The sequence below is a fragment of the Rhipicephalus sanguineus genome, chromosome 1 (genome assembly GCF_013339695.2).
Source record: "Rhipicephalus sanguineus isolate Rsan-2018 chromosome 1, BIME_Rsan_1.4, whole genome shotgun sequence".
Classification (NCBI taxonomy): domain Eukaryota; kingdom Metazoa; phylum Arthropoda; class Arachnida; order Ixodida; family Ixodidae; genus Rhipicephalus; species Rhipicephalus sanguineus.
This window is the reverse complement of record NC_051176.1, coordinates 233,573,720-233,598,179: the sequence shown is the minus strand read 5'-3', so window position 1 is coordinate 233,598,179 and position 24,460 is coordinate 233,573,720. Positions and strand designations below refer to the sequence as shown.

Below are 24,460 nucleotides of genomic sequence, written 5' to 3'. Positions count from 1 at the left end.
TTTGTACAACCTTCTGAAAAACTGGTGCGCCACTCTTAAAAACTAGCCATTTCTTAGCGGCGCCGAGTTTTCAGTGGCGCTGCCATCAGGAGCGAGCACTTTTGCCTACTAAAACATTATGTACCATACAATTTTATACTGTCGGACACCATGAAAAGACGCCACTTGCTTCTGTACACATTACATTGCCGTATTTATCGCTATTAGGAGCTGGCTCGCCAGTTTTTTAAGCTGGGGCGATGTCCCTCGCTGTAACCTGCATCCATCCATTCAACGCATCGTGGAACGCGAAGAGGAACGCTACGCGCGTCGTGTCTTCCCTCTAGCGTGGCCATTAATTCTCAGAGGGCGAGCGTGGAACGCGGTCGACAGCCAGGTGAGCGTCGGACAGCTATATTTAGGGCCACCTTGTCGTGTGCGTCTCGAGCGCAGCTTTCAAATTGAAAGAACATTAGGAGCATTATGTCTGGAAGTGTCGACAATGGAGAATCAGACGCTCTTAGATATTTCTTGTATATATACTTCATCAATGTGTATACAATTGTAAATTGGGTACATGATTCATCAAAATTATAAATTAATAAAACATTGTGTATATATGTATGTATAACAATGTGTGTCACGTCTTCATATGATGGTAGAGAACTTGTACGGAAGATTGACGGGTTTTCCTGATCTTCTCCGAGCCAGCTCCTCAATCATCATTCACTTCGTGGAAATGGCGTGATTTTTTTTAATACTCCTTATTTCGCGAACTTTTCCCACTGCGTCACTTAGAACCGCAGCGCACTCGGGGGCGCTAGCGGAATAATTTCACTAGCCTCTCTTTCTGTCCAATAGCCATGCTCTGCAAGCTTCGCAGCTCAACTAACTTCATCTGCAATCTACAAAGCGCACGAGAGAGGAGGTGCCTGCACACTGACACGAATGGCGCTACTTTAGCTATTTTTCAGGGACTTTAATGGTGTCGACCACGAGGTAACTGATGCGCTCGGTGTGCTCAAGTATGCGAACTTATTTTAGCAGCTATCTTCGTGCAATTCAAATAATTTAAATCATGCGAGCCCTCTATTGTCCTCTTATAACAGTGTTGTGAAAAGGTAGCCTTTGTAATCAGAAGTTTGCTTGCAATGCGAGGAAGTATTTATGTCCAGTACACTGGACACTAAGATGCAATCCGCCTTTTTCACGACGCTCCGGCACATGTGCCCTTCGCCTAGCGGAAAAGTCGCGAAACGTCTCTTCATCTCAGAGGCTTTCTTTCTGGCAGTACCGATTGTCCCGGCTCCTACCCCTACCAAAACCCTACCAAAACAGCAGAGGGCAGCACAGAAAAATGAAAGAGGCGGATTGGGGCACATCGTGCTAAACATGGGGAGAAAAAAAAAAACTACTAGTAGGGAGCGTCACGCAACAATTTTGAAGCCCAGCCATAAAAAAAAATGAAACAGGAGCGTGCTGAGAATTCTGACAAGGCCGTAAGCACCATTTTTTTTTAAGAAAGAGCGCAGAATGTGCATACCCATAAGTGCCACAAATCCCAGTGTACAGTATACTGGACATGGTTCTCCCGTGCACTTAACGTTTCCTTCATTTTTTCGCGTGCTTTTCAATAGCCTATTAACTAGAAAAGGACATCAAAAATCTTTTTTCTGCCCTACAAAAAACTTGGGTCTGAAAGGGATATAATCTCCTGTCGAAATTGCCTATTCTCAACCTGCCCCCAGGAAGATTTTAAAGTAGAAAGAGTAGCTCACTAAGAATTATTAAGTTACGAGATTTTAACCCATGCCTCTTCTTTTTTTTTGTGTGTGTGTGTGTGTCTGAAAATTTGTTCAAGCAGTCCTCAGCCGGTGCAATCATAGGTCGGCAAACTCACGCATGAGTTTGCCGGAAGATCTACTCAACGGGGGGGGAAGGGGGGGGGTTACTGCGATAGCAATTATATGGACTGTCAGTGGGATTTTGCGGTCGCCGCTGATCTGTACACAGTCCAAACCGATAACATCGCTTACGCATCGTCTGTTTCACATGCGAGTAAATGCGCGCTAGAGCTAGGGACGAACGCAGTTGAAGCAGAGATGAAACGACCCGGCCGTCACCGTCGCGCGAAGGGCACATGCGATAACATCGCTCCGCGTGCGAGGCCTGTCGCCGGGCAAGGGACCATAAGAGGCGCCGTTGAGACGGGGACGGTCGCAAGCGCTGGCGAACATGTTATCTCGACAGACATCGGTAATGGCTACCCTTTTAAGTGCTGTGCTCTCCACTTAAAGCAGTAGTGACACAAAATTTTGAAGGCAAGATAACTTGTGGGATAGATTTGTGTGTAAACAAACGCATCATCTACGAAATATTAACGGGTGATATAACCTATAACACATTTAGGATCAATTTTTAAATTGCGTGTAGCAGGGCCGTACCCAGGAATTTTTTTCGGGGGGGGGGTTTGCGTGTAGAACGGCTGCCATTTTTTAAGATTTATACTGACTTATTTTCGTGAATAAAACAAGTACATCGCTTACTTGTAATAATTCGATGGTACTTTTCAATTATTTGTACCCAAATAAAGAAATTGGTATGTCAACCTCAAATTCTGGTTAAAGCAAGAAATAAGTTTGGACAATAGCACCACCAAAGCCGGGGACACCGCGACCAACGGCTCCTGATGAAGTAACACAATGTAACCGCTGTACAAAAACGGTATGTATGTGTTACAAGCTGCCACTCTAGCGTCGCCAGCGCGAAGTCGGCGACGGGAATGGCAGCAGGTTAGGTCGTTCCGTACGTAAGCAGAGACAGTGAAGAGATCAGAGATGTGTGAGGGGAGGCGAACCAGAATGTGTAGGTGCCATGCCACTCACCTTCCTTGGGCATTGCCCAGTGGTAAAGGCGTCACTTTGCCCAGCGTTGACTGTAGAACAAAGGTCACTTGGAGTTGCACTGCGGCCACCATCATTTCCCGGCGGCGCATGGGTGTCCTGCTTGTGTTCGTTCTCAGGTGATTCATATAAACCGGTGCATTCTCCTGAGTCGCTACAGAAGTTCGGACGCGCTTGGCTTTCCACCAGTGCTGAGGAGGGCGAAGTTTTATCCTTCGAAGGAGGCGGTTCTTCTCCGTCCGCTTCATCGGTTCGAACTTTCTTGAAGTAAGACGCAAGACTCCTTTGCTTCGTTGTTGCAGAGTGTCTTTTCATTTTGCTGCCGCAATCCTGTGCACGCACACAGAAGTGGCCAGTGGCTCCAAAAAGACGTTTGCGACTGCTTCGACTGCCTGGCGTGAACGGCGGGCGATGTTTTTCTTCCTCTCTTATCCACTTTACAGTGGCTAGAATGTAGAAGTGTGATGAACGCGCCGGCTCCCGCGTGGCGCATGTGTTTTCTGAACGCCGCTACAGCTGGTGTGCATGCAGGCCCATTATTGTACTCCAGCTGCAGCAAACTGGATTAACGCTACTTAAAGACCTTTTCACAGAAGACTCCATGGGCACTGCATACTCCCCTTAATATACGTGAACCCCAAAGAATGCACTGCCGAGACATTTGCACTCCCGTGGTACAGTCCAGAAAGGAGGTGTTGCTCCGTTCCTGTGAAAAAGTCACCTTTTCACAGACGGCTCCCTGGGCGCCTGCATAATTCTCTCTGGGCTGCGCTAATTAAATAGCCGTGACCCCCCAAAAATGCACTTTGTAGGCTGTGACGTCAGCCTCTGTACTCCCGCGCGCAGCCCAGCTTGGCGGCGTTTTTTCTCTCCTGTGAAAGTTGACCGCTGGTGCCGGATTGTGTGCCGGCTGTATCCTCGCATTGTGCGCTTTGTAGGGAGGCGCATATAATTTCTGTGTACAGAAGAGGTAGATTTCCTTGCGTGTGGTTAAGGTTGTTCGAAGTTGCTCGGATATGCCAGTCTTTCAGTAGATGTCATCTTCGATGATTCGTTTCGGTGGCAAGGACTACAGTTTGAGAAAAGTTTACCCTGCAGCCTGCGTCCTCGGAATGCGCCGCTGAGTTTTTCCGCTTAGGGGTTTCGTTCCCTGGCAAATTTGCGCACGTCGTGTTGGTGTTGCCGTTGCTGTCAAACTGTTTACCTTCACAGAAGGAGACGCGCTTTTCGTAGGAACCCAAAGCCGACACGTGCGGTCCGCACAGACGGATAACTTCTCCAGCGGCAATGCACAAGGAAAGCATCTGGAATCAATAAAGGAGCTGCTACGGGGTGAAAGACGAAAAAAAAAGACTCGAAGGAACGCGAGGGCGAAGTGCAAAGCTGTACAAATAGGGCAGGTGCGCGTGCGGGGGAGGGAGCGCTGAGGTGTTCTGGTAAAAGGGTAGGTTTGAAGAAAGGAAGAAGAGGGAAGCAATGCCAGGAAAGTTGCAGTGTAACTTTGGCAGCTGGTGGTCGCTGTGAAGGCGTGTAAATATTTTAGTATCACCCGAAAAGTTAAAGCATCAAAAAAATTTGGGGGGGGGGGGGGGAGGGGGTCAGAACCCCCTCAACCCCCCCCTAGTTACGGGCCTGGAGCGTAGCGCATCTGTACGCGAAACGTCCCACCTCGCGTCACCGTGACGCACGGGCTGCGCAATGCACTGGACGCGCAGGGCAAAACTGGATTTCCGGGAGATTTTGCTATGACCCGTACAACCGGGAGAAACGTTCAAAATCCGGGAGACTTGGCAGGTATGCAGTTTGCAAAGGTGGTTACGTTGGACAACGGAGACGTGACAAGGTTAGACTAAGAGGAGCTTTGCCTCTAAAAGCATTGACACCAATATCGAAAAAAGCTAGTTTTACGCTCACAGACTCGTGAGTCGACTCACTCAGGCTCATTCAGATTCAAGTCAAGCCATGAGTATGAGTGAGTCCGGCTGAGTAATACGTTGTGAGTTTGAGTCCAAGCGACTGCGGTTGAGGAAAATTTTGGTGGCTCCGAGTCCGAGTGGGCCCTTAGAGCAGAATATATTTGTTTAGTGAATCTGAGTGAGCTCCAACTTTTTCGCCACCTATGGGTGCAATGCAATACGAAACCTAAACCAAAACTGCACATGCAACAACTTCATCAAAGCAAGCCGGGCCTGTGCCGTCACCATCACAAAGTGGCAACCATAGATGGCAAATTCCTGCAGCAAAAGGACAAACAAGCCCACTGCTTCAGTTAGATTATACAGTGATGCTACCGAGGACTTCTGAATTGGAGCAATTTTTGGAACAGCAAAATTTTCATTTTGGACCCTTTGGAGCAGCAAAGATGTCCATTATGGAGCACTTTGGAGCAGGTAATTTCACATCCTGCAGTACACTGGATAAGCATGTTGCATTTACATTCCCACATCAGAATAATTACTGTAGGGTTGTTATGAACGGCTAGATACGTCTCTAAATTTGTTGCAAATTCCACGGACAAAAAAGTTGTGGCAACTACGCACTAGTTATGCGAAGACTGAGGAAACAGCGGAGCTGGTGGCGTTCCCCTTCTCTTTCCCTCCTCCTAACCCTCACTTCCCTTTCCCACTCCTTGCTATGCTAGACTATACTATGCTTCACCCTCTCCCCTCCTCCTCACCCTGCACCCCTCCTCACCCACACTTCCCTTTCCCATCCCTTGCTATCCTATACCATACAAGGCCATGCTACCATACAATACAGGGCTATGCAATGCTTTACCCTCTCCCATCCTCCTCACCTTCAAATCACTCCTAACCCTATCCTTTCCCATGTTGGCATCGCGGGAAATGAGGCTGCCAACAATCTGGCTAAACAGGCGCATTCTCCTGCGACCCCATTGACACCATACGACAACTCTTCCGATTCCGCGCGATGTATTTTTCGGCGAGAATTGCAGCGCGACCACCCAGACGAGCGGGTCGCCGATGGACGCCCCCCTCCTCTTCTCCCCATGGCTGGTTTCTCCCGGCGAGAGCGCGCCCTCCTCTTTTCCCTGCGGACTGGCTCGGCATGGACGGAGGAACGAAAACAGCGGCTGCGGGGAGCTCCTTCGTCAGCTTCCATCGACTGCGGCGCTGTTGAAACACTTTTTCACCTGCTGTGCGAGTGCCCCACATCTGCCTGTGCAAGGAAGCAGGCTAGCCACCCGCTACCGCCTTCTCGGCCTGCCCTGTGAGACCCTCGAGGACATCATCTTTCCCACCGGCTGCAGCGATCGTCGCCGTAATGCCCTTGCCGCCCTTCTCTCCTTCATCGACACTGCCGGCCTCGGCGAGCGGCTTTAAACCCAACACGCCATGTAGCACAGTTCAACCCTCGTCCTACCTTCCCGCAAGCTCTCCCTTTGTGTCTTTCCTCCTCTCTGTCTCCTTTTCATCCCCTTTCCCCGTGTGTGTACCGGTCGAGGTGTCCTCTTCGAGAGACAGTTAGCGTGCACACGAAACCCCACTTCTTATTTCTGAACAGAATCACCTATATATATCCCATATCCTTGCTATACTACACAATTCTGTGCTATGCTTCATCTTTACCCCTCCTCCTCACCCTCACAGGATTATCTCTCTGTTTCTTTCTCTCTCTTTCTCGGTGTTTCTTTCTCTGTTTTTGTCTCTTTCCACCTTTTTTTTGTTCTCTCATCCATAGCAATGCAATCGTATGGTTCCCATGAATGCTTGTTCTGTTAGCGTGCCTGGATAGCCGAGTAGTTACGACGCTGGCCTTCAGGCCGTGGGTACTCGGGTTCGAATCCCACCTCGCAAAGAAATTTTATTTTGTTTTATATACTTATTTTCCTCCTCCTCCTCTCCACTTCTCTTCACCTCATCTTTTCCCTTCTCCAACGCTTTGCTAGGCGATGCATTGTGCCGTCATCGCTCGGCAATGAAAGGCGCAGTTCTGCGAACGCCGCAGGACCTAGCTCCTGCTGGGCCTTCCGATGCCAGGGCCGTCAGCAACGGGCCCACTACTGACAACTGCGCATATTAAGATGAAATAGCGGCTGCTCCGGCCAGGAGATAAGCCTTTGTTAATGAGATCACATAAAAAAAAAAACAAGCAAAATGTTCATATATGGACCCTCCCACTCATGGTGTCGAAAAAAACCGAACATTTTCTTTGTTTACGGCAAGCGCGATAGATACCTACTTGGACGTGCTGGTGGACGCAACTACGAAAAACCTCTTCGGGGTTGAGATTCATGGAGGAAGCATTTGAGAAGTGTCGACGTGTTCCCACCGTTCATGTTGCTCTTCCATGGATGCAAAATGCCATTTTGTTCTATATATGTCTTGCGAGGTTTCCCTGATTTCGTTGCGAAATGTCCAGAGGAGAAGTGACAGGCATTTTAGCGGCACATATGCACTTATTAGTAACGCCGCTTGAAACGAACTACGAGTAGCGTTTCTGGAACACACGACATCAACCGATGAATCGCCGCCACACTTGATCGTCACCGGATTGGCCTAGAAGTCCCGAGGCTTTGCGTAAAGCACGTTTTGCTGTTGAGCTGACTTGCATAATTGAAGCGGCATCAGCACCGTGCATGGCGTCACGGCTTAATTAATCAGGACACACGCACAAGTGCTCTTTCGTACGCAGAATAATTTTTGGTTCATGGTTGTAACTTTGATGGCCTCAAGATCATGCTTCACATATTTTGACATGCCGGAGGGTGATAGACACACTCAAACCCTACGCTCTGGCACAGTTTGGCGCAATTTTAGTAGATTTTATCAGGATGGGGCACAGTACATCCAATTTGGCGCACTTTGGTGCATTTGGCACAGGAGTGGAATCACTTATTATGAGCGTACTTTCAGATGATAGGTTATTTTGTTGATTATTATCTACTTATTAGGATTAACGGTACAAAGTTGTGTCTATTGTACCTGGCTGTATATGTTGTTGAAAACATGCTTCAAAATGTCACTGGAAAAAGAATTCAAGAATTGAAAAATGGAAACAGCGACTAGCCATACCCTACATCCACACGATGGCAGATTTTCAAGCACAACGTATGCTTTAACGTGAATACATAGGAAAATATATGGCTACATCGAAGAAAAATAGACTGGACACTTGATATATCGAACATTGGTTAGTGGGAAATGCCCCAAAAAGTTGGCTCTTCCTCACAAGAACTTGCCTTTTCATCACGGAAGGAAACTTCTATGCATGCATTTGGAAGAGTGAGTGTTGGGCGAGTGAGCAATTTGATCAGAAGGGGCCCGCATAGAGTGAGTAGAAACTACCGCTTGCCATCGAAAGCTTTCTCCCATGATTCCTCATCGCTGCACCCATCAGCCCATCGTGCGGCATCACCATTCACTTCTCCACTCCCTTTGCTAACGGAATGGCTGCCATAAAACAGAAGAACCTGGCTGTTTTCTATAAGGCTGGCGATAATCAATACATCCAAATGCAAAGAAAAGAAGTCTGATGACGCTGCTGCGTACAGCATCCCAACAAGCATGCTGAGTATATAGCACTGAAAAACAAGGCCAACATTAGGGCCACAGCAGACTAGAGGCTTCCGACGCCCAACGAATACACACAGCTGCATATGAAGATGTTGAGGTGCTGTTTAGATCGATTATGTATTTTTTCACGTGCATACAACCCGTGCCCTTAACTACAAACAGCAGAAGGGGGTGAAAAAAAAAAAAGAAAAACGTCCATTGCCATGAAGCCACTTTCCGTGCATTATTGTGATGCAGCGCCGTGAAGCCAACTTTCATACCCCAAATATGGTAAATTCTCTAAAAGTTTTATATCGAATTAAACGATATATCAAACTAATTCCTTTTTTTTTCGAGTTCGAAATGTCCAGGTTTGACTGTACTTTCAACCAGCACACACTAAAGATCAACATCAACCAACTAGCCCCAAATTGTTGCTTCACTAGAATCCCATTTACAATTCTTGAGAAGTAGCTTGATAAACGCAAGACATCAAACATTCCATCAATCGTATGGAGGATGATCTATATGCATTTTGTACTTCACAGTGAGGATGACAAACGTTAGAAAGATAAATTTTAATTTCGTGAAGATGATGTTCTTGGGTTACATCTTTTTCTTAATGCCAGAATCGTAGATATGTGTGCCATTCATGCTGGTGCATGTTTATTTCTATGTAGTTTAGGTGCTTCTATGTCATTTTTATGTTCATTTTCTACTTTGCACCCATAGAATGTGAATGTGTTCAACTTGGGAACATGTTACAATCGGAGCAAATATTTCCAAATAAGCCGAAGGAGTGCTTGGTTGCTGTTAGTGCCACTTTCTAAATCAACCTGTCGGATAATGCCACTCAATGAAATTAAGTCGACCGTATTTTGTACAGTACTAAAGCTGATGCGCCTATAATTCAATACTTGCCTCCCTTTCTTTTGAATTAGTATTAGTATATTGGCATTATTCGAACTCTCTGGTACAGCTCAAGTCTTGAGGCAATGCACATATTCAGGATTGTAAGTTTTAAAAGTATGTTATCCCTTCCATCTTTCAATGAATAGACTTATTCCATTTCCAGTCATTTTTTCAAGAGATATGTTCTACATTCCATTCATCAATACTACCTGTCAAGGTTGCATGGTTGAGGTACTGTACAGTTCAAAACAGAAGTCTTCTACTGCTTTTGCTATGGCAACGAAGTTGCTGATGACATTTTGCTCCTTATCTTTCACTGCATACACACCGCTCTTTGCAAGGCCAACTTTCCATCGCACTGTCCTAATGCTACCCTTTTTCCTTACTGCTTCTCCAATCTTTCAGATATCAGTTACTTAATTGTTCTGTGAAGGTTACTTCATCTCTTCAGTTGGACCCTTCCATGCTTTGTCATTTCTTTGTTAGATGCTTTGTTACTTGCGAGAGCTCACCTACTTACTCAGGAATCAAACCAGGCTGAGGATACGTCACACCCGTGTTGGTGTGATCAAGGTTCTGCATCTTATGGCAAAAATTACACTGTCTGTTAAAGTTAGTGCTGCCACAAACCGAGCTAAGACAGAGCAAAAACAAAAAAACAACCACCAAATAGCCTTTAAACCTTTCTGCTGCTCACAGAAATTTGCTCAAGTCCATGCGGTCGCTTCAACAGATTACTCCGTCATTGAGAACAACACAGCAAAAACTATTTCACCAGCTTTAACCCTAATTCACTCTTACTACCTGCTCTCTGCAGTGACAGCAAAAAATTAATGGTAAAAGAAGCCTTTCCTTCAGCTTCATCTTACACAGAGGGCACAGTATTGGTGATGCTTTGTTGTCATTGAAATCAGCTGCTTGTTTTGGTCCTGTAAGCCCTAGGATGGCACTAAAGGCACACCTGCCAACCTCACAGCATGAAAATTCGGGAGACCGCAGCGGGATAGGGGGGGGGGGGTTCTTTTTGCATAACGGAAATTGCTGAGGCTGGAGACTGACATCAGAAAGGGGTAAGGATGTTTATTTTGAGCTGCTTGAACAAACTTCTTTACTTGTGAAGGCACTTGGCAGATCACAGGCACATGTGGTACAGAATCCGTGCTTGTCACCTTTACGCGAAGTTACAAAGCACGGAAACTCAGCTGTGTATGAGTCCAGAAACACTTGCAAGTACTCCTTTGATTTTGACGCCGCCATCGACCTTCTAACTGAACTCTGGAAACACACAACCCCCACAACCACGGCAGACGGCGTAGGCGTAGCGTACAAAATGCGGGGGCCAAGACGGAGACGCAGAAGTTCTGGCTAGGCTCAACGAAAACGATTGCCACAAATGAACTGAACGGTGGCCGGAGCGGCAAGATTGCGACACGCGGCGCTGTCAGCACTGTTTCTCCCAAGCACCACGATATCGAGAGTGCAAAGCACAATGGGGGCCCCTTACCCCGGTCTGCCGGCCACCCCTCCTTTGGAAAATGGAATGTGCTCGACAGTCTCGCCATCTCGTTATCAGAGAGCTCGTGAGCATACAGCGCCGTGGCTCCGGCCGCCATTCACTTTCGGCAATCTTCCTCCGTTGAGACTGTATTTTTTCCCTCGCCAACTTTTGGTACGGTGGCGAGCGATTCTCGCGGCCAGCCTTCGCCCAGATGCGCAGTGCCTAGAATGTACTCAGCGGTAGGTACTCCACGATATGGTTACAATGAAATAGAAGTGTGGTAGCGAGTGCTCTTCCACAGAAGAAAAGGCTGACATACACGCATGATTTTAAGAAAGAGAGAAAAAAAACCCGCCTCTGCTGTGGTGGCCACTTTTCAGGAGATTCGAGATGACATTCATATAATCGGGAGATTAGGTCCAAATTCGAGAGTCTCCCGGACAATTCGGGAGAGTTGGCAGGTATGTAAAGGCCATGAAAGAGGTTTGATTTCTAGATACCAGGTGGCACCACAGCATTCAACATTGCCATAGGAAAGCTTTGACTGGTTATAACTACATTTAAATTTCGTGGAGCATGCACTCGCGACACACAGTTAGGCCTGCCTGGTGACCTGCAACTGGCAATGGTGCCTGGCCTAGACACAGCCGAGTACATATGTTGGACCATATTTGTTCTGCCTGGTGTCGTAAGCGTCTGAGAGCCTCAGCTGACCACCTGGCTTGGAGGCTCAGGCCATCTGGCCTGAGCCCACAATCTCAATCTAGTACTTTTTGGTTAAAATGTTGGCAGCATAGTACATTTGCAATTTTCCTTTATGGCATATGATTGTATTTACTCAAACGATAAAAATTTGTCACTACTTTTTCACGCCCACACTGCAACACGACAATGAAACAGGGCACTCAAGATTGCATGCATGTGGTAGCCTATTTAGTAAGAGATTCGCAAGCTAGCAAAACAAGCACAATGTTAGCTGATACCAAGATTACTAAAACAAGACAGTGCGGGCAATATGACATAACATGTCTTCATTTTTCCCAAGAACTATGTAGACTTAAAAGCTTCAACAAATAACACTGCTGTGCCTTGCTAAAAGCACCATTGATGAAAATTCTCTTCTGTAGTCACACGAGCATCCCCATGTTGGTCTGCTTAAAATGCGGATGCGTGCTTTCCTGGCAATTTGAAGACGCTATGTAGAAACTGTCCGATACAGAATACCGTTTCACTGCGAGAACATTGAGAAAGACAAGCTTCTACTGTGTCTCTCATTTAGATCATCGAACAAGATGTAGGCTATCAAAAAAAGAACACCTGTTTTTATCACTGGACAACAGATGATCTTCTGGGGTTCTGGAGGAGGGTGATGCGGTGGCATACAAGATTGTTGAGTGGGTCATTTCATTCATTCTTACTTTCCGTGATATCCTTTTATATTGATGTGGCCTTTGTACAAATACACAAGCTACCACCAAAAATAAACTGTTAGTTGAAAGTCAGCACACTGTCCTGTCCCTTCTTAGTTTCTCTTTCAGCCCTTGTGTACTGTAATCCCTATGAACAATGCATCAAATACTAGCTTGCCAGCAAACATTACTAAGTTCATGAAACAACTGAGCTAGTACTAGAATGTCTCAGTAGAGTCTTCGAAAGTGTCCTATATTAGCCTCAATTTCTTGCTTGATAAAAAAGCTGTGTTCTCAGTAACACTGTCATAATAGTCTTTTTCCAGCCAAATCTATTACTTTCCTACAACACATATTTACCTGTAGTGTCCCTTTTATCAGGCTTGTTTTGGAATGAGAGAATTTATAATGTGCACGTGGCCGTGGACTAGGGTTCACTATGGAGCAGTTTTTGAATAAATATACGTAAGGTACGCAGAACAGTGCTTTTTTCTTGGGTAGCCAACATTTTCTCTTCAGAACAAGGTGCCAGGACAAATATTTCAAGATTTCAACTATTACCATGAACATGAGCATCATGCTCCTTTTAGTTTTGTTGCAGACAATTATATCAGCATTTCAGCGTGATACATAGTAGTCAGAAAAGCGTACACAAACTATATGCCTTTTACAGAATGTCCCGCAACTATACTAAGGACAAGTGGTCGCATGAAAGTGAACCTAATGAAAAACCAGATGCCTTATGATTACCTTTACTGTACAATTCAAGAAAACAAAAGTGAAAATTTCAGTTTATTGCCCCAAGCGTGCTTCCACCTTTACTGCTACAGAAAATATAAAGGGAGCAGCAATATTCTCATAAAGGCCATTAGAAGCATATTACAAAGTCAATTTCGGCCCACTTTACTACATCCTAAACTTAGAGCTCAATAGAATGGCGCGAAATCTTCATTGTGGAAAGTAGATAATAAAGCTAACTGTGTTTTTAATTACAGACACCACATTCTAGTATATTCTCACCCCAAACACGCACACATGCACACACGCACGCACGCGCACGCACACACACACACACACACACACACATGCAACAGTATTAAAATCATCTGGCACTCTGTAGAGTAGCCCTGCAACACTTTTTCAGCATGGTCAGAAAATGCTGCCGATCAGCAGTTGAGACTCCTGAGAACATGTGAGCAAAACATTATAGCTCAGCACACGGCCTGGAATTTACAATCAATTATCAAAGTCAGCTATAAACTGCTCGCTCTTCTCTCACCAAATGATGCCATAAACCCAAATGACCGCACCATAATCCATGGCCATTAGCTGATTTGAGCATCATGAGCTGCATAGTTACCGTGGCTGCTGCGGGATGCTGCGACGTGCCCGCGCGTGCGGTCGCGATCATGCTGACGGTAAGCCGCTCGTTTAAAGAGAAAAAAGAAGAAAAAAAGAAAGAAAGTGCTCAAGGTCATGACATGCGAATGGACGTAGCTTCTTGCCCCCTTGTCACCCCCCCCCCCCCCAACTTCATAGCTTTCAGTGTGCACTGGTATGAAAGGAGGGAGAAAGCGTTGAAAGCATGCGACAAATTCATGTAACTCCGCTCATACTTAACGGATTCTAAAAATTCTTGCCCCAGTCGATTCGTGAGGCAATGAGCTCCTTTAATGAAGCCATTTGATGATTACTTGAAAAAGTGTTGCAGGGTCCCTTTCAGGCATTGCTGCTTTAACACAACAATAAAGCAGTCAGAATAGCTTTAATACGAGAGTCATCAATTATTCTTGCAATCTACTATAGAAATACATCATATTTTATTAGTAACTGAACAGTCAACCACTTGAGCATTTCATTATTTGCTCTTATATTTCATAGAGTAGACATACAAATACCTCCCCCATCCCCCTCTCTCTCATTTGACACTTAATATTAAGACCACTGTATCAAGCATGAATATTTAAAAAGTAATTTCTAGCAGCAACATTTCAACAGCAGTACATATATTCAAAGACTCAATGTAGACTTGAGAAGAAAATTGCTATTTCTCTCTATCTCTTCGGAAAACCATAAGTAAGTAACAGAAATGGCTGGTATCAAATGTCTGTGACATGACAGCAATGAATACTTTGTTTTTGTCTTTACATGTCAAACAATATCAGAGAATGTTAATGGGAAAGTAAAGAAAAGAAGCGAGAGGGGAAGAAAACCACTCACCATCCGAGGGAGTTTGGTAGTGCGCAAATTCTTGAAAATACTCTTCTAACCTAGACTTGCCAGCCTTGATTTTTTCCGCTAGCAAGTCCTGCTTGTTAAGGAAGAGGATCACAGATATCGTTCGTAACCACCTGGCAAAGAGCAGAGGAAGAGAGTTGTGAGAAAGAACAGCTTCCCAAGAAAATCCCATCTCACAGGCCACAAGCTACCAACATAGTTAGAGCAACCACACAAGCACACATCAAAAAGAAAAACATTCCGCCAAAGTCCATGCAAGCAACCAGGCACATCATTCTCTGATAAATGTCCTCATACTGCCACATATCATGTCCGACTGCCTATGTGAAAGTCTTTTCCGCACCAGACACCATACTCCCAAATGCGAGTTTCTTACATAAGTTTAAAAAAAAAGTTTGGAACACCTTGGACATTCACAGTGAAAGGCGAGACTTGCATGCAGCACAAAATTTTGATTGAGAGCATACTCCCTGTTAGATGAATGAAAACGATGGCTGGCTCATGATGTAATAGTTGAAGAAAATATACAAGGCATTCAAGCACCCACACACAAGCACACGCATACACACATACAAAAAAGAAGAAAAAAAGGGGGGGGGGCAGGGAAGAGGCATGGCCTTTGTATATAAGTTGTCAGATGTCACCAAATTGTCATGAAAGCGCATGGAGCAAAGGATTTGGTATTTATAACACAATGTGCAGTTATGAGCACCACAACCTGTTGTTAAGATCTAGGTGCCATACTTAGAAAGATGAAAAAAAAAAAAGAGCGAAAAAGAGGGGACAAGCGACAACCAATATGTAACGTAGGCGGCAGCAGCAGCTGCCTTTAAAACTGTGAGAATGTGACGAAACTGAGCAGAGACAATTAGAGGACGTTTGTCACTTGAGTGAAGGCTCTGAAATATTTATTCATCGTCCATCTTTTGCGGAACTATGGTACCCAATTGGTATCTCGAATTTACACCAGGACGCAGTTGGCTTCTGTACAGTTGTTTCTGCCCAATCTTCTTCAGCACACATGCTGGCAACGCATTATTCCTTGGCTCATCTCATTCGTACAGGTGTTTGTTCCCATTGTGCTTTATCTTTGATGAGGCGGTGGTAACGTGCAGCTACAGTACTTGTCACTGGCTCTAATCTAGTTGCTCCAACGTGAATCATTGGGTTGTTACTTAAAAGCCCACTGCAACATAATTCCAAATCACATAAAAAATTCAGTTGCTGATCATGTAGCTCCTGCTTTGAATGCTCTACACAATAAACCGAACATCCCATACAGGCTTCCCAGACAGGGCTTCCCTGCTGAACACTAAACAAGGCTCCCCATGAAGTGCTCCTCCAGGAAGCTTGCAAAAAACGCACAGACCCCCTGTGCAGTGCTCCCTTCCTGTAGTGCCACTCTGAAGAATATGTCTAAGCATGTTTGGACATGCAATGCACCTCCCTCCTCCCTGTGCCCTAGTGGCTGAAAAAGAAGGCCCATCTGGTGCCCTGCGGTATGCTCATTATACATCAGACACACTGCTTTTTTTGTTTTTTTGTTTGTTTCAGAGCTGTGTAGAAGGTTCAACACACCAATAACTTCAGCACTTAGGGAAAACATAGCACACCACCACATCTACCAATATTTCAGGCATGCATCTCCTGAAAATGCTAGCAGTCAACTTGATTGTGTTCAACAAATGAAATGCAAGAACCACGCGCCCTTTAGTACATACAGCAGTGTGCATGTATGTTTCGTAAACTTGTTCACTTACAGTTAGCCTAATTGCAAAGGCGTGGATCACTGAACTTGCATATATTCATTAAACGGAGCAACATGCATTTAAAATACAAGCAATTGAATCAATGTGTTTAATTTCTTGAGCATTGTAATACACAGCTGATAATAATGGTAATTGTTGAAATGTCTCATACCAAAACCACAAGAAAGAATTTCCACTGTAAAATCAATGCAATAACAGAGAAAAAGCACACGGGAAGGCAAGGACAAGATTAAGCACTGACTTTCAACTTTTTGTGCAAACACGGGAACCAAAAAATGGCATGTGAACACTGCAATCACCTGGAAACTGTCACTAGTATGTATAGACTTAGGCAACTCTGAACGATAAAAAAATATCCAGGAATATCATAACATGAATATCATGGCTATGTTGTGGTGTTGCATGCAAGGGTCTGCATATCTGTTACGCATGCACTGTATGGATGCTTGCTTTGTATATACTTGCATCCTTTTTTTTCCCGTTTAGAAGCTCAGTTGAAAGTCTGTGCGTGATCTTGTCCTTACATTACTGAATGCTTCATCTTGGTTTTTCCGTCTTTTTTACGATGGATTCATACCAACTGGGCCAGCTTACTGCACTTCCACAATATGATTATGATGAGGCACACTGTAGTGAGCATAGGTCGGCAAACTCAATCATGAGTTGACTCACTCAGACTCAGATCATGTGCGAGTCTGAGTGAGTCCGGATGAGTAATATTTTGGTGAGTTTAAGTCCGAGTGAGTCCCGTTGAGGAATATTTTAGTGAGTTCGAGTCCTAGTGAGTCCACTTGAGGAAAATATTGGTGAGTCTGAGTTCGAGTGAGCCCTAAACACAAAATATATTTCTTGAGTGAGTCCGAGTGAGCTCCACCTTTTGTTGCAGACTTATGGTTCTATCTACTCATCTTCAGCATTACTATCTGCTTTATAACAGCTTATGTTTATACTCAAGTCTATTCACGCATATCTCAGCACACTAGCATTCATGCGCCACCTCAATATTTATTGATCAGAGGCATATTTAGGGGGAGGGGTGCCATGAACTCCACCTGGAAACTCTTTCATGGGAAGTTCTTGATAAAAATATCTCATGTGAATTGCGTATCTCATAAAAAATGTCCTTACTGAATCGATATATGATAATGATGATATATAATGTATGATGATGACTCATATTTAAAGGTACAAGATCAAAAGGCGTATCGTAGAGCCCTGATTACGCGAGGCATTGGTGTTTAAGAGGCTTGATATAATGATCGAAAAAGCTAATTTTACGCCAACGGACTCATGAGTACTCACTCAGGCTCACTCAGACTCAGGTGAAGCCGTGAGTCTGAGTGAGTTCGGCTGACTAATATGTTGGTGAGTTTGACTCAGAGTGAGTCCGACTGAGAAAAAGCTTAGTGAATCTGAGTCCAAATGAGTCCGGTTGAGGAAAATTTTGGTGAGTATGAGTCCGAGTGAGCCCTCAGAGCAAAATATATTTCTTGAGCGAGTCCGAGTGAGCTCCAATTGTTTTGCCGACCTACGGTAGTGGGGGACTCCTGATTGATTGGATTGGACACAGCTTGTCGCTGGAGCCTCTAGCGCCAACCCATGTTCACGAATTTTTTCTCTCTTCAAGCCTCCATTTTCCGCTGAACTTCTTACAACTGTCAAATGTCTCTAAAAGAGAGGTGGCTTTGGCATGAAAGAAGTATGCAAGCAATCTTTCCCTGTTTAGTGCATACCATTGCCATGTTGGAGGACTGAGGTATGATCCTACCATCCGAAATTTGAATTTATTATACACCTTTTCATAGACGGCTCCACCTTTTCATAGACGGCTCCCTGGGCGCCACTATAATCCTCTTTCGGCTGCACTAAATAGGCATGACCCCCAAAAATGCACTGGCAAGGCTGTAAAGTCAGCCTTTGTATTCCCGTGCCCAGCCCAGCATGGCGGCGTTTTTTTCTCTCCTGTGAAAAGGTCTATTGAAGGGGTCTGAAACGAGGAGAGACCAGAACCTAACCACCTACCTGCAATAAGTTCCTTGGATAAACCAAAGAATACTTGGCATTAAAAGTTAAATTTGTATCACTTAATATTTACATGCAATGCCTTTTATTACTAAGCTTCCAGACAAATGAAAAGCTAAAAAATGATAAACCTCCAGTTAACAGGTGCAGCATTACACGGACACTAATGAAACAAAGAAACAGAATGCAACAAGATACCTGTGAAGTGTTGAATTTGTTGAAAGATCATAGCAGTGACATTACATACAGTACCATATGTCAAAGAACTGCAAGCCAGGTGAGGGTGACCAAATTATAAATTGCTTGCTAAAACAGACAAATTTAACAGCTGCCACTTTTCACACAAATTTTTATTGAATGACTGGAATTTATTAAGAAGTTATCTAAGATTAGAAATTATTGAAGAGTTACCTGCCCCATATTCACTCTGGAACTTGCATCATTGTGCAAAAGTTAAGGTTCTCTTGACACCGAATCATTCAGAACAGACGGACTATTAATAAGCAATTCTTGCTAAAGAATGCCACAAACATTCAAGTCCCTTATAAATGGATCTGAGCTTGAGCTTGTTGTCCGGTCTCTCTCTTTTTTTTTTTGCACTGTTCACGATACACAATATTTGGAATATTTGAAATAACAAGTTCTCTAATCTAATGGAGAGTTATTTGATTTTCTTTAACTGCAGTTTAATTTTTTTTTCAGCATACATTTTTCAGTTTTTTTTAATACTACCTATTATTGATTTTTACTGGTCAATATGCACTGCGAGCACTTGACTCAAGTAGAGATACCAGCAGTCGTGGAGGAATTACACTGTCAAGGAGTACTTAAAACGCACATGTAGAACCTGCAAACCATAAGTTGCTGAGATATTCTCCATTAATCTTTATTTATACTTCTTCCCAATCTAGTTGTTTCAATCTTTCTCTGGCATTGAGTAAACATTGGAGCATGGTGTAAGAATATTCAGGTGTTGACACTGCGCGCGCCTAAGCAGCCAGAAAATGTTCGGTCGTCGGTCCGTTGAGCGGTGCGCCATCTAATGGCTTGAGGCGGAGAGCGCCCGCGAGTAGCCGAATCACGGTGGTGCTGCGTCATCGCCGCCGCTCTCGCCGTTCCCTCTCCTGTTGCTCTCTCGATTTCGCCCCTCGACGCTGCTTGGCGGATGCACATTATCCAGCAAAATGGCACAGAAAAATGCACGTTATCAGCAGCATGCGCGTTGCTATGGAGACAACTGCCCCGCTTTTCGTAGCGCCCTCTGCAAGTCATCTGATAAGAACCCGAACATTATCTGGATGCGCGTGGATTGCGGTTTCCCATGCATTGGGGGAAGAGTGTCATCACCTGAGTATATTCTTACACCGTGCATTGGAGGAATTTATATCCTTGCCTGACCCTTTCCTTAACCATGATATTTTTGCTTTGCTTGTGGAGATGTAAAGAAGCTGTGGAGTCTTAATAGATGTCATCTAATATATAGATGTATTCTAAGGCATTCATGCGAATGCCTTAGATTATGAATGTCTTAGGAACTACAAACCATGTTGCAAAGATGAGGTGGTTGATGGAAACTTGCAAACAATACCATAAACATCTGTATTTTTGCTTCAGTGATTACAGCAACGTTTTTGCTTGAGTTGACCACTCCGAGCTCTCTCTATATAATAGGAATATGGAAATTCCCAAACACCTTATAATCATACTAACAAACATATGCATCAAATACAAAGCATTGCTAGGACAATTGTTGCCAACACAGATTGGTCAGGCAGTGTTGTATTCTTTCAAAAGTGCTGCTTCTTGGTTGAGTCGGAATTGAATTATAGGGTTGCACTTGGAAGAGACGGACAAGTAAGGCAAACAGAACAACATTGCCTAGAGCACTCTCACTTATTGTGTCTTCGAGCACAACCCTACAAATTAGTGTTCTATCTCCACACTTACTTATTTTATAGAAAATATTCATCAGAAAGTACAGTCTGGTAGACAGAAATATGAAAGTAAAAACTGGACATGCAAAGGTAACCAATTTACATTATACAGATGACACTACATTACTAGCAGAAAGCATAAAAAACAAAAACCTTCATTCTAAGGTAAAGAAGAAAACCAAAAGGCTGGATTTTTTCTAAGCATAAAAAGGATTAACATGATGACAAGTGTAGAAGACCGCATTTGGAGAAATAACGATGTAAACGATGTAGTAGAACGCCATGTCTGCCTAGGATCCAGAACAGACAAATGGTAGTTATTTAAAACATATACAGCAAAGAATAATATTAGGACAGAGAGCAATAGCTGGACTTTCAGACATTACGAAATACAAAGATGTCAGGTTCAAAATTAAATTCAGTCTCGTTACCTTCAGAGTTATTTGAAAATTCACTAAATTGAAATTCAACATTTAAAGCAAAGTATAGCCGCCAAAGGCTTTCTTTTAGCACGGGAAGTGCCAGAAGAATGTTTGACTGATCACGGCCGGTCTGGAGGCGCGCGCTCGCTCCTTCCTTTACAGCCTGCGCACGGGGGACTGTTGCTACCTATGGCCGCAATTTTGTGTGGGCGCTCCGAGCCGACTGCTTCCTAACTCACTCCCAGCCGTTGCGGAGGCTAGCGCGCGCAGGGAGTGCTCGGCTTCCGATTTACCGTGGCGCTTTCTGAAGTTACTCTATATGGTATTCATGGTACCAATGCGATAGAAACATGGTAGCAAGTATATATGATGACTCTGGTAAATTCTGCTTTACAGAAGTGGTGGCGCAGGCCACTCATAAGACCGCTTCTGTTGCTCGGCAAAGCATCGACGCGGTTATAACACAGCCTTTTTTTTTTTTTAGGTTTCTGTAACTTCGAGAATAAGTAGAGGATGAACATTGCATTTGGTTGAGGAAACTGTTTAATCATGGTTTAGGAAATGTTTATTTTAAATGTATGTGCCGGCCGTCGCTGTACTTGAAAATAACAAAATTGCACATTTTTTGTTGGAGGCATCTTAATTCGTGCTTTAATATTGAAACAAATACTTCAAAAAAGTGAAAGTCATTGCATAATGGGGACGGACATGCTGCAGACGAAGAGGAAACATAAAAAACTTTCAGAGAATCCTTTCAATGGGAAACAGAATGTTTTCCTTGGTACTACAAAAATATGCGCATGGAGAACTGAAAAAAATCACTGCTGGTAAAACACTGTAGTGACGATCACAGTTTAAAGGAGTCAAGTCTGTCACAGCCTGATATGCTTCCGCGAGGGCTTGTGAATAAAACTCTGATCTGTTAAATTTTTTGTGTAGTTAATAAGAAGAATCCGGAGAAACTTCTCAGAAATAATATGAGCCAGCACTCTCGCGTGACTCTTGTCCACACGTTCCGGACAGTTCAGAAGTGGCGAATCTTCAAGGTATGGCTCAACAGTCAATTGCAGAGTCTCGAGGATTTTCGTTCGAGGAAGATATTTGACTGCTTTCTCGAAGAACGTCACAATTGTGTCCAGCACTGATAGTAACTCCGGCTTTTGGTAGTGTAGATCATAGGCTTCTTGCTGACGGAGAAGATGATACAAAGGACTGCTCGTTTTGTTTGTCGTCACTAGCATGGCGCATGTTTCGCAACCGACATCAGTGATGAGTTTGGCAATGTAACCACCTACATACACCAAGCCTGAATAGGCAAGAGAGTTCGGTGGTTTGCGAGGAGGTTCTCGCAGAGCTTCAAGTTCCTCAATAACATCTTCGGGAATAGACACTGCCGCTTCTTCAATGTTTTCGTCGCGAATGCCCATGTCTTTTGAAGGTAACGCCTTTTCCTTGACAATGTGGGTCAAAGCAGCTGTGACGGCTCTTGCGTCTAGCTCGTCATTGCCCCCGCACATTGCCCTCAATTTTCCAAACAATGCCTCTATAGTATCACTGTTAAATTTCTTCGTGAGCACATAGTTTACTCCTTTTCTCAGAAGAAATCGGACTGTCTCCACTGTGGACTTTGTGGTGAAAAGCAGGGCAGTGTACATCTCGTCTGTAAAGTTTCCAACGCCAGCGGCGACAGAAGAATCCTGGATGCGCCTAATGTAGCCTGAAAATTCATTTTCCAGCCACAGCAATCGGCTGTCGTCCTGCTTTGATATGGGAAGTTTGCAGTCATTTCCACTGTACGTAGTGTTGTTAATGTCGAACCATCTCTTTATGGCTTTCATGAAGTTCATTGTGGATGCTGCATCCTTGAATAGAACAATAGAGGAGTTGCCCTTCAAGTTTCGCAGATGTTCTAGTGCGCCAATGACTTGGAGTGAGAATACTTGCACTGCACGCATTGCATTCATCTTTTCCAGGTTAGATGGGTAATACCCTCTGTGATGTTGTAAATATGCTTGGCCCACCAAAAATGCACTGCTGTGGCAGCTCGGGTTCTCTAACGTGCACCTAAATCAAAGCACACGGGCCTCACGCATTTTCGCCTCCATCGAATATAAGGTGGTCGGGTCTTAAAAAATATTGTTCTTGCTAGTAGCGCTGCGTGTGCGTCTTCTATTGCCGAGTGCCGAGAAAGGCAGACTGTCCCCACACGCACCTATACTTCCTTCACTGCTTCCTACAACCGAAAGAAGTAATTAGCACGAGAAATTGGCCGGGCACAGCTGGTTTACAACACGAAGCGCATGCGGCGAAACGTGCTTTGGGCGGTTGGCTCGCGACGCCCTCACGCGGAGCGCACCGTCGTGACTGTATAGAAAAAGTTCTATTGGGTGATTCCACGAGAGATCGAACATGCCTGTCTGGTCGCAATTTTTGTTTTGCCTGGGTTTTTTATATGTTGTGTGGGCACATTCAAAGTGTGGGAACTGAAAATTTTATTTCCAAGAAACGCTCCCAGCGCGCCAAAAAAATATTTGAAGGTGGCGGCGCGGGCCTCCTGTTTTTGCTCACTGCAATGTTTTCGGATTTCACGGCCGAATTTAGCGCGAACTATAAACGATGTGTCAAAAAATTTTTTTGCTGGTTTTAATACGCATTACTGTGAATTACATCCATGCTTTTTTTATGCCGTCCTCAAAAAGAAGAAAATGTGAAAAAATGGCAAACACGGCCGAAATCAAAAAAGGGTCCCAAGTTTGAGGCGTCTTGGCGTCTTTGCTATTTCAAACAGAAACTTGAAAACAGCATCAACTATAGAAAAGAGCCTTTGCAACATTTGTACAGAAGATCATTTTCCTACGGGTAGCGCAAAAAAAGAAAAAAAAAGTTAAAGAACCAAGTTTTTTCGAAAAAGTACATTTTCAAAAAATAAAATGAAAAAAAAACTCAGGTCTCAATTTTGACGACAATTTTTTATCGAAGAGCTCTTACGTCAGTGAACACACGGTTTTAATATCATATGTCCGTTTTCTGTCTTGCAATATTGCATGCAGAATCGAGCAAGACCCAGCACGGCGTCACGAGTTTTGGTCACCACTATGTCTTGATTCAACAATCTTATAAGTCTGCCTTATTACTTTTTTTTTCTGCCTTATTACTTTTTTCCCCTTTTTTCGTGAGTCGAGATCACCTGCATATGCCAGCTATGTCAGCAACATCCATTTCGTGAACCATTGCTGAGAAGATAAGGAAGCTCATCGTGTTCAGTGCTGTTGCCTCTCAGGCTGATCACGCTTGTTACTTGATATGCGATAGTAACAAAAACACCATATTGGGTGCTGATGCACAGCATGCACGACACAGAATATACAACTACACCACTATGCTTCGTAGAGACTATAGACTAGTGTGTGCACCATGCCACGAATCAGCCGCACGCTCCCTCTCTCTCTCTCTCTGTCATTCTGAAGTCGAGGAGAGCATCAAGTTGTGCCCCTTCCTGTGAAGTCACTGTCAGAAAGCACGCAGCTCGCCTTGGGTGGCCACTCTCCATTGTACAGCACGCGATAGGAAAAATGCACTTGCAAAAACCACGTGCAACTCGAACCATGTGACCACTGGCCCCGACAATGAGATTTCAGTATATTGAAATCACAGATAAATATGCTTGGTTATACTGAGGTTCAAAATACATGGTGTTCTATGGGCATGAAGTTGTGAAAAGTGAAATGCTTCGTTATATCGAGAATTTCAATATACTGAAGTTCATTATATTGAGGTTTAACTGTATAAATTAATACCTAGTAGTTGATATGCCTGCTGCAAAAGAGGGTAAGAGATATGTGCACACAATTACAACAA

General features: G+C 44.2%; 1 protein-coding gene across 2 annotated transcripts in view; it reads right to left on the bottom strand.

The window, feature by feature from the left end:
- The window catches only part of LOC119374703 (guanine nucleotide-binding protein G(s) subunit alpha), a 132,200-nt gene that overhangs the window by 38,417 nt on the left and 69,323 nt on the right, over nucleotides 1-24,460 (bottom strand). For both annotated transcript variants that reach the window (XM_037644887.2, XM_037644892.2), the window contains exon 9: nucleotides 14,438-14,568. In XM_037644887.2, coding sequence (XP_037500815.1) covers nucleotides 14,438-14,568 — 131 coding nt within the window. The remainder of the gene's footprint in view (nucleotides 1-14,437; nucleotides 14,569-24,460) is intronic.